At 35.9% G+C, this 11139-nt stretch overlaps 1 protein-coding gene across 1 annotated transcript; it reads left to right on the top strand.

The window, feature by feature from the left end:
- Positions 1-331: 331 nt before the first annotated feature.
- On the top strand, positions 332-10837 carry LOC132614201 (ATP-dependent 6-phosphofructokinase 5, chloroplastic-like). Its single transcript, XM_060328599.1, has 13 exons — positions 332-789; positions 2200-2290; positions 5263-5336; positions 6178-6289; positions 6402-6497; positions 6693-6794; positions 6907-6981; positions 7366-7506; positions 8134-8250; positions 8334-8438; positions 9230-9310; positions 10075-10200; positions 10314-10837. Exons 1-13 carry the CDS (start codon positions 491-493, stop codon positions 10479-10481), a joined length of 1587 nt encoding a protein of 528 aa, XP_060184582.1. The 5' UTR covers positions 332-490; the 3' UTR covers positions 10482-10837.
- The last annotated feature ends 302 nt before the right edge of the window (positions 10838-11139 follow it).

Raw genomic sequence — 11139 nt, 5'->3', positions numbered from 1 at the left:
TAAACACATTAGAGTGAATAATTCGGTATTCGGGAAATTACCGTACTAATGTCTCTTACCGATCCCGAACCCGAATACCATAATTTTTAAATTTTATTCTCGAATATCGTACCGAATATCAAATTATCGAAATTCTCGATTCAATTTGATAATTCGATTTTCGATAATTTATGTCCAGCCCTATTTTAGACCGTATTTAACTTTAGTAAGAACACGTAGGACGGCCTTTAAGAGGGTTGAAAACTGACCACCAGAAAGCCAACAAGAAAAAGGTCAAACTCCATGCACCAACCCCTCCTAAAACCCCCCAACCACCCCCCCCCCCCCCAAAAAAAAAAAAAAATGATCATTGTTTTGCTCGCAGGCTGGCTGCTACATTCTCCACTGTTCTAGTCTCTCTCTTCTTTGTTTCTCCGTCACTCTCTCCGATCTTTCCACCTCTCTCTCTATATATATATACACAGAGAAATCACACGCAGAGTTCATTTTAATGGAGTCACTTTCGCCGTCAATCGGACAGAAGGCAATTATTCTACCATCAACGACCGTTAACAGCGATAACGATTTCTTTTTCCGTTCCGTTAAGTTGAAAACTGTACGGAATTTTAACGGAATTAAAGTGCAAGCCAGTAACGGAGTATCTAAAATTGCTGAAGGAATTGATTTTAGTGATCCAGATTGGAAATTAAAATATCAAACAGAATTTGAAGCTCGTTTTAATATTCCTCATATTACTGATGTTTTTCCTGATGCCGTTTCGTATCCTTCCACTTTTTGTCTTAAAATGAGGTACTGTATTGTATACTACTGTTTTTTTTTTTTTTTTTTTTATCGTTTTTTATGTGTATTAACTGTGTGTTGTATTGCTAGTTGAATTGTTTATTTAGTGAAGACTTATAGAAAATTGTATTGCTGTCATGTCGTAAATGAGATGAGGTTGTTAGAAATAAGAGTATATTAGACCTCATATGTGGACGGCAGGGTATCTGGGGGCTCAAAGTGGATGAAGGGTATTTTTGTACTAATTCTAATAGTTCGGGGGTATTTTAGGCCCTTTTCCGGTGTAAAAATTATTGAAAAATGCTGAGGGAATTGATTTTAGTGATTCAGATTGGAAATTAAAATATCAAACAGAATTTGAAGCTCGTTTTAATATTCCTCATATTACTGATGTTTTTCCTGATTCTGTTTTATATCCTTCTACTTTTTGCCTTAAAAATAGGTACTGTATTGTATACAACTGTTTTTTTATTTTTTTATTTTTTATCGTTTTTTATGTGTATTAACTGTGTGTTGTAGGTTTATTTAGTGAAGAATTATAGAAACTTGTAGGAATTTAAATTTGATACGAGAATAATGAATTTTGTCTTCAACTTTAAAATGACAAATAGTTTGAGACAACTATTTTTAGAAATTACGACAACTAATTTGAGAAGAAGGAAGTACTCTTTTGTAAAGAGCTGTTTTTTTTTTTCTTTTGAATGTTTAGCGTAAGTTTCTCGTTTTTATGTGGATGAACTGTGTGTTGAATTACTAGTTGAACTGGAAATAGAAGTGAAATATTTAGATTTATTTACAGAAGTGTTTTTTTTTTTTTTTTTTTTTGTATGTGGATTAACTGCGTGTAATTGCTAGTTTACGTGGATCAGGAAGGTGCTATAATTGATATCCCGTTCATTTAATTTTACATTTGATTGAACATAAAGTTCAATACTTTAATTTGCTGCGGCCAGATTCACCTGATTTGGAAAGATTAAAAAAAGAGATTCCATTCAAGAGTGAAGGAACTATTTCAAAAGAAAAAGAGAAGAAAGAAAGAAAGTATTGTATATCAACGGTGAAATGTGTGTGGACCAAATATCGTATGAAAGTTTAAAATCTCGAATCATTCGATGAATTGTAAAGTTATATATAATTAGAATTGTGTCAGATATTCGGGATAGTATCATACAAATTGGAACGGAGGAGTGTCCAAGTCAGATTTGATTATTCTGCTGTTTTGTAGCATTAGTTACTTTTCTGTATTTACTACTAGTATTTGCTAGTTTAATTGCATATTTTGTTGGAATGCAGTTGGTCAGGTGGACTGGTAAATTATATGGAAAGAGATGCATTTTCTTAATAATGATGAAGATTTTGGACAGAAAAAGTTGTTTAAGGAGTAATTGTTCTAACTTTAGTGCATCATTCCTGTTACAGGACACCAGTATCTGAGGAGTTTGCAGAAGGTTACCCCTCAGATGAAAAATGGCATGGTTATATTAACAATAGTGACAGAGTACTTCTTAAAGTAAGTCCCTACTAATTTTGCATAGCTTTTGACCAATGAATTCAGTTTCCTGTTTGTTATGGTAGTAAAAAGTGTATTTTATGATGTCATATTGATCTATCGCTTCGTGCCAAAATGGGAAAATACGCCTTTCAGAAATCATGTGGGAGTTAATGAGATTCTTCTTGGAGGGGGGTGGGGGGTAGATTATGTGTACTTTGTATGGATTCTTCAAAATACACCAAATTTGCAAAAGCGCTATCCGACCATGTACTTATGAACAACCATTGGGGTATGTACAGAGATGGATCCAGGATTTGGAGGTTACGTGTGCCAACGTGCTTTGAACATAGATGTTGCTATTTACAAGGTCCAAATAGGGTAAATATTTGGTCGGTTTTATCAACTTTGGCTTCGGTTCTGGTATTTATCTTTTCAATTTATATCGACAATGGAACGAACGAAAAAGATGAAATAATTATGAAAACTTGGCGCAAAGGAAAAAACACTCAATGATATATGACATAAATATAAACAAACTAAATATAAAGAGGCCGAACAATTTCACATACATAATTTCAGTAATAGAGACAAAGTTATATGTGAAAAATCTCAATTCACAAAAACACAAAGTCTCAATTAAAGAGACCAAAGAAATCAAATGGGATTTCAGTCTAGTTTTCATGTCGTCTTAATTGCAACATGGTCTATTTTGTTAATTAAAATCTTCAACAAAATTTAAATATCATAGTTTAAACTATTTTTTTCATATGAATCCAAATGATTTAGATAATCGAACAAAGAGAAAGAAAAATTACTGCTGAGTTTCTGAAATTTTGACGCAGAGAAAAAAATCAACAAAAATAAAATTAAAAACTTTTAAAGCTAAGGTATCAGGCTGGTGTCATTTTAATAAATAAAGTATATTAATGTACTTGAAGATTATAGCTCCAGTGGCTTCATGGATGATGCTTTTGACTTTTACCAAGCGATTGTGGGTTCGAGTACGCCGGGCGTGAACCATCTTTCGCAAAAGAAACAAAAAACTCAGCATAAAAAAGTTCTTAAAATGTGTCGCCCTCTGGTATCGAACTCGCACGCGTGAGCCGAATCCTTGACCTTTCTCCAGTGGCACCAAGCGCGCTTATGTAACTGCAGGTGGCTGGAGTAACATTTAACACGTATATATATATATATATATATATATACAAATGAAATTTCAACCGAGGTGTCCGGGTGGCATGGCACTCCCAATCATCCACATAGATACGCCCCTGGGTACGTATCCTTGAATTAGTGCATGTAGCATTGGTAATCACCCCCTTATGTTTTGCTGGGGTAATGGGCTTTAGGTCAAAAGTCAGCATGCCTCCAACTACTTGATTATTGTCTTTAATTCAAAAGTGGAAAAGCTCTGGCTCGTCTTAATGTAGTTTTAAACTTGGTAGAGAAAACAAATATAGTCAAACCTCTCTATAACAGCATCATTGGGTCCGAAATTTTTGGCTGTTATACACCTATAACAACATTGACATTTAAATAATATTTTGTTATTATAGGCAAAAAAGATGCAAAAATCTAATTTTTCATTTTAATTGCCAAATTCTAAGCTTTATCACAGTTTGTATAACGAAGGAAAATCTTTTAATGATGAAAATCTCTCTCTCTCTCTCTCTCTATATATATATATATATATTCATATGATATTTTTTGTCATAAATAGTGTATTAAAGGATCAAATAGTTGGTCAAAATCTCTACACTTATTATTGGTAATCATAGAAATTCTAGTTTTATAAAGATGGTTAATTATTATATTATCAAAAAAAGAAGATAGCTGTTTTATGGGGGGTAATTTTACAAAGAGCATACTGTTATAAAGTTGGCTATTATTGTTATAGGTGAAATGCTGTTATAGAGAAGTAAAATATAACATAAAAAATCGGTTCCGAAAAAACTTGACTGTTATAGAGAGGTGCTGTTATATGCGGATGCCGTTATAGAGAGATGTGACTGCATAACCTTCTGGTAATTTGTCTCTTGTACTATGTTTTCTTTTTCTCCCTTGACATTGATAGATATATTAAATAGTCAGGCACTAGTATCCATCTTTAGTAGTCGGTACCTGTGCTAGTGGGACAGATTTACCAGGTACATGTGTTGGTAGGACAGATTTACTGGGTACATGTGCTGGTGGGAGATAGGAGGTACCTCGCGGAATTGGTCGAGGTGCACACATGATGGCCTTGACACCACAGTTATAAAAAATATATCTACCTTTAGTAGCCCTACAGTTAGGGGTGGGCGTGTTTAACTATTTGGCTCACTTTTATATCATGTCTTCGGTAGTGATTTCTCTCTTGACCGGGAAAAATACACCATGTCTCACGTGAGCTGAGGGTCTATCGGAAACAACCTCTCTACCGCACAAAGCTAGGGGTAAGGTCTGCGGACATCCTACCCTCTCCAGACCCCACTTGTGGGTATGTTATTGTTGTCGTCTCATGTGGATCAATTTTATGGAAGTAGGTAAGCAGTTCAAAAAGCTAAAAGATCTAGTTTTTAGATCACAAGTTTTTTTTTTTTCATCCGTTAGTTAAGAGTGTGAAGTATATTCCTTGCTGAAGATGATTCTATCTCACCGTTCCAGAATTGATGGCCTTTCACGTATCAATTATCAAGGATCAATTTATCTCAACTCATCTAAAATTTTGATCATTTAGATACTATTTGATAAAAAACTAAAGTGGCAACCTTTATGCGATTTCAAAATGGTAAAAAATATATTTGAATACCTTATTCAAATGTTGTTTGGCTCCCGGGAGGTGTAATAGGACTACCCTTGGAATGGACAAAGTAATTGAGAAAGTAAGCTATTTGTTTTTGTTATCTGCTGATGGAAACGTAAACTGTTGTTGTTTCTTGTTCTATTTCCTCCAAGGCCACTCATATTATTTAATTCTAGTTGACTCAAGTAAGCAATTTACATTTCAGGTAATTAATTATTCCTCCCCATCATCTGCTGGTGCTGAGTGCATTGATCCCAATTGTTCATGGGTAGAGCAATGGTAAAGTTCTTTAGCTTTTCTACATTAAAGAGTTGGAAGGATACAATTATATACCTGTTGAGGAAATGATACAAATTTAATTTTGTACTACTATCAGATTAATTTTGTACTACTATCAGTTTAACCACTCTCACCCCCTTTTATTCAGGCATAAGCCTTTCATAGTGCAATGTATGTCTATAGATTGGCAAAATGATTCTAGATTACTAAATAATCTTTCTGCATCTATGAGCTCCTGCTCCCAATTGTCACAAATTGAAGCCCTCTATCAATGTTGATTTTTCCACTATCCAGACAGTTCAACACCCAACTTGGCATTATCCATTTCCTTGCCATCTTCTAAGTTCGAGATTTCGTTTCTCATATCTGATAGAAATAAAACTAGAGAGTGCTCAAGGGTTTGGCCTAGTGCTCATGAAGTGGATTGAGAACTATGGGGTCTCAGGTTCAAATCCCAGCAAAGACAAAAACACTAGGTGATTTCTTCCCATCTGTCCAAGCCTTGGTGGACAGAATTACCTGGTACCTGCTGCGCAAGCTGGCCCCGACACCACAGTTACAAAAACTAAAAGAGTTCTTCAAATGATGAGGGGAGTGTTTGAATAAATTACAGGTTATCTATTACTGGAACTTGGGAAAGTTGTGATGTGAAACAGTGTTAGCTCCTTGTAAGTGTTTGTTTTGGTATAGAATTACTGAACATTGAGTAGACGAGTTTTGACTGCCTTATAAGAATTACGACTCAGGGTGTAGATACAATAATATTGTGCGAAGCATGATTCTTATTTTAAATTGGTAAGCCTTTAACATCTAGCATGAATATGGAACCAATTATTTTCAGGGTTCACCGTGCTGGTCCTCGAGAGAAAATATTTTTCAAGCCAGAAGAGGTGAAAGCAGCAATTGTAACTTGTGGTGGACTTTGCCCCGGGCTTAATGATGTTATTCGACAGGTATTAGCATATTGTTATTGTTTGGTTTTGATTCTTTGATTTCTGAGGGATGTAGTTATTACTGCTGCACTGGTGTTGTTCGTCATCTTCTCTTTGTTTTCACTGGTCGCAGATAGTCATAACCCTTGAGATATATGGAGTCAAGCAAATTGTGGGAATTCCTTTTGGATATCGTGGATTTTCAGAAAAAGATTTAGCTGAGATGCCAGTAAGTTACTTTAACTCTTCTTCACTGCCCAAACACTTCTTAAAATTTAAGTTCTGTTATTCAGAATGAAGTGCAAAAGCCTAACTTTAATCTCCACACGGTCATTACTGATAGGCTATTATTCTACAATGGATATATTTCTCTTTAGTGAGGTTAGGTGCTTTAGTGATTTTTGTCCACCTGCTTTATTCTTAGTTATCCAGGAAAGTGGTGCAAAATGTTCATCTTTCGGGGGGAAGCTTGCTGGGAGTATCACGTGGAGGACCTAAAGTTAGTGATATCGTGGACAGCATCCAGGTACTTAACTGATTTTCTTGTATTCAGCAAATGCATAACTTGCTTGGATCGTTGCATGACAAATGATTTTGCTAGGGTTTGTCTAAGTTTCACTTCTTTTACTAATTGTCAGGAAAGAGGAATCAACATGCTCTTTGTGCTGGGTGGAAATGGTACACATGCTGGTGCAAATGCAATTCATGATGAGGTTGTTATGCCTGACCTCTATATTCATATGGGTGCTCTTTTTAGACCAATATGCATTTTTGACTAATGTTCTCTGATTATTTGAGGTTAGGTGTATAGTTGGAGACTGTATAGCGAAGTGAATCGAGAATGTCGCTATTAGAAATGTAGAGTGAATTATTTTCAAAATAAGAAAAGTAGAGTGAATGTCCCTCTTCGATAGAAACTTATGCTTTGAATTTAAAGTTTTCCCTGTAATTGAAGAAAGAAAATGTTTCAGATGAGCATGAATATGCAACAGTCTAATAGTTTCCCCCGATGTTCTTCGTTGTTGAATGGTTAATAGCATTAAGTCTATCTGCTATTGTTCGAAAGTCTAATTTGATTTTGTCGACTGGATGTACAGTGCCGTAAAAGACGTATAAAGGTGGCTGTCGTTGGTGTGCCAAAAACTATAGACAACGATATTATGCTTATGGATAAGACATTTGGTTTTGATACTGCTGTTGAAGAAGCACAGAGAGCCATTAATTCTGCTTACATTGAGGTACTACTTTATGATCTACTACAATTTCATCCTTTCTTCCCGGATCTATTCTATGATAGGAAAAACTTTCTACTTTTATTAAATGACCTGCACCTTGCCCCTTCTTTTCCTATGCTTTGCTCCCTTCAATTTGCTGGACCTCCTTCTGACTTAATTCTCTTCTGAGAAGGAACTCCCAGACAATCTCGTATACTTCTCTTCTGTGAAGTTGTCTCAGTGTGGTTACGTTTTTCGTCATCTTCCAAATCTTGCAAGAACTCCTTGTTTGACAGAATCCTCTAACTTTTTTTTGTTCCCTTTTCTTTTTTGGGGAAGTTCCTGGTGATCAGTGACTAATGTTTGCCCTATTTTTTGGATCGAGTTTGTTTTTCAAGTATTTCTTATTTTGCCTCTATCTAAACTTACATCTTCAAAATTTTTCTCATGTTAAGGATTGATTTCCCGAAGATAAGTGCTCATTTACTTTTTCCTCAGCCGGAAACAGCCTCTCTACCCAGGTAGGGGTAAGGCTGCGTACATTAAGCCCTCCACAGACCCCACTATTGTGGGATTACACTAGGTTTGTTGTTGTTATACTTCTTCCATGCAATTTTCTTTAGATGAAGTTTCTTTTTCGCTCGTTTGCAGGCGCATAGTGCATATCATGGTATTGGAATTGTGAAGTTGATGGGCCGTAGTAGTGGGTTTATAGCTATGCAAGCATCCCTAGCTAGTGGACAAATAGACATATGCTTGATTCCAGAGGTATGACTGATATCTATCAGATGTTATGCAATGCTTTTCTGATGAGTTCCTCATTAAGATCGTATCTTATTTCCATATCTCAGGTTCCTTTTAATCTGCATGGCCCACATGGTGTATTGAGGCATCTAAAATATCTGCTCGAGACAAAGGGATCAGCTGTTATCTGTGCAGCAGAGGGAGCTGGGCAGGTTAGTTCCGTCATAATTATGTTTGTGGTGCATTGAGATGTACCATTAGATGAGATCTTTTTTAACTGAAAAGGTCCCCTAGGTTTGGGATAGGTTTATCTTCATCTCTATTATATTATGACGAGCACTTATGGTCCTTTTAAGTTTGCTAAACCTGAGATATTTTGCCCAGCTAACAGAAAATGAAAGCAATTTCTATGAAACTAACCAAGCTTGCATGTGGAAAGCGTCACAACTATATAGTCAAAGCGTGCGACAACAGTAAATAGCACTTCATAGTAACTTCCATCGGTGCTTCCTTTTCTTTCTTCACTTCTGCCTATCATCTGGAGTCTGGACCCTCTCCATAAACTGTGTGTTATAGTTGAAGGACTTCAAAGCTTCATATAATGGAGTTTTGTGGAAAAAGACCCCAGTCATGGTTGTCTTTTTACTATAGTCACACACTCTCTAGTGCAATTTGCATTTGCTTTGTAGGAATCCGTTTGCCTTTTCATTAAGAACTCAATATTAGGTGCAATAATTATTATCCTTGCCCATAAGTTATTCCCTCTGTTTTTTATTTATATTAGAAGATCTTCTTCTTCTTCTTTTTTTTTTTTAACTTTTCTTTCAGTTCAATGTTGTCACTCACTATACTAGACAACGCTCAAAAGGTTTTTAGTTGGATGTTTACAGTTTTTGGTTACTGATTGCAATTTATTGTTGCAAACTACAGTAAATGAAAGCAGATGGATTAGTTTCTGATTCTTTATAACACTTAACTGCATCTGACCCAATCTTCACTGCAGGATTTCCTTGAGAAAACCAATGCAAAAGATGCATCTGGAAATGCTGTACTCGGAGACATTGGTGTTTATTTGCAACAAGAGGTTAGTGATTGGCCAGCTTTACCTTTGTGGGATTGTTGCTTGATACACCTTAGCTATTTTTAATGCATGTTGGAGTGTACATCCTTTGTCATTCTGTGGATTTTCCTTCTGTATTGGCCTTCTTCATAAGAGAAGTTCCAGTTACTTCACCAAATCACTCGTAAGGGCTACCTGGTACTTTGTCCAATACGAGCCTTTTAGTTGGATGTAACTCCTAGTTTTACTATTTCTTGTGCGGTCCCATGTATTGCACATAAGAATCTTGAAACTCATGTTCTGGAGTTTCTAGAAAGAAAATTCTTAGCTGAATACAAATTCATCTAAGAATAACCTGTAATTGTGTATCAAACTGCTATAACTGGTGTCCTTGCTTGTTTCGATCGAAATGAGGTCATCTTCAGTCACTTTTAACTGCCGTCTCTTAGTATCTAATTTGTGGTCATCATCACTTTGTTGTTTTAAATCTGCTTATATGAGTGTCATAGCCGGTCCCAAGCTAGTATACAAGAGAAGCGTTGTGGTAGGTTGACTGCCAGTGTAAAAATAGCCAAATCAATATAAATCCGCTGGATGCTATCTGGAATAAGCTAATACAAACAGAGCATCTGTATAACCATCCCCAATTAATTTGTGAGGTTTAGTCGAGTGATTGTTTAAAGCACCGTACCTGGCAGTAGAAATTTCCTTACTCTATGAAGGCTCATGGCTCACTTTGTTATCGTTCTTATTATGAGAATTCATGATAATCTGCCTTCTTCCGACAGATTAAAAAGTACTTCAAGGAGATCGGAGGAGCTGATGTGAAATACATTGATCCTACTTACATGATCCGTGCATGCCGTGCAAATGCTTCAGATGGAATTTTGTGCACGGTACTTGGGCAAAATGCTGTAAGTCTCTCATGCTCATTTATTTATTAATTATGCTTCTGACTTGTGTTTTTTTGTGATTGAGACATTATTCAACCATTTATTTATTCGATTTGCACACTTCATTTTGACAGGTTCACGGTGCATTTGCTGGATATAGTGGTATCACAGTGGGTATATGCAATACTCATTATGTCTACTTTCCAATTCCAGAAGTCATCTCTAAACCCAGACTTGTCGACCCCAACAGCCGCATGTGGCATCGTTGCTTGACATCCACAGGCCAGCCAGATTTTCTTTGAATCAGGAGGCAACTTAATTTATACTTCAGATAGCTATCATAATGTAAATTAGAGAAGCAGGCAGCCAAATTGAAAAGGTTTACGGCTCCTGTTCCATTTGTTGAAGGAATAACACGGAAAAAAGGATTCCCCATTTTTTTGCTTGGTATACATTGTTTGATGCCATTTCAGAAAGGCGTATCTATAAACGAAGCTTTGACAGAGACTAAGGGTAGCATTATCATTTGTTCCTCACATTCTGTAAAGCTTCTCTAACGGTTAAAGAAATTCATTTTAATCCGAGCCCTTCTGTACCATTTGAACTTACTCCTGGACCAAATTAAGGTATACCATCAGTTATGTTCATTCATCTTTAATTCGCGACTTATTCTATGGAACTATTCAATAATTTATGACAGATTTGCATGTCCATTCAAGAACATAATGGGCATCGAATATGATTGTTGTATTCTTCAGATGTTGAGGTAAATTATCTGGTAACTTTTCCCGCTATACAGTAGGGATGAGTTCATTATCTTTTGGTAAATACACAATAGCATCTGAATATTATCTTAGTTTAGATTGGTCTGATGAATATTGATTCAAGTTCTAGTGCTTGCAAATTATTTGCCTTTTGGTTCGCGAAGGTGAGTTTTAGCTTTATGTTCATACTGTTCCA

The sequence above is a fragment of the Lycium barbarum genome, chromosome 10 (assembly GCF_019175385.1).
Source record: "Lycium barbarum isolate Lr01 chromosome 10, ASM1917538v2, whole genome shotgun sequence".
In the NCBI taxonomy this organism is placed as follows: Eukaryota; Viridiplantae; Streptophyta; class Magnoliopsida; order Solanales; family Solanaceae; genus Lycium; species Lycium barbarum.
This window is presented reverse-complemented; position numbering and strand designations above follow the sequence as displayed.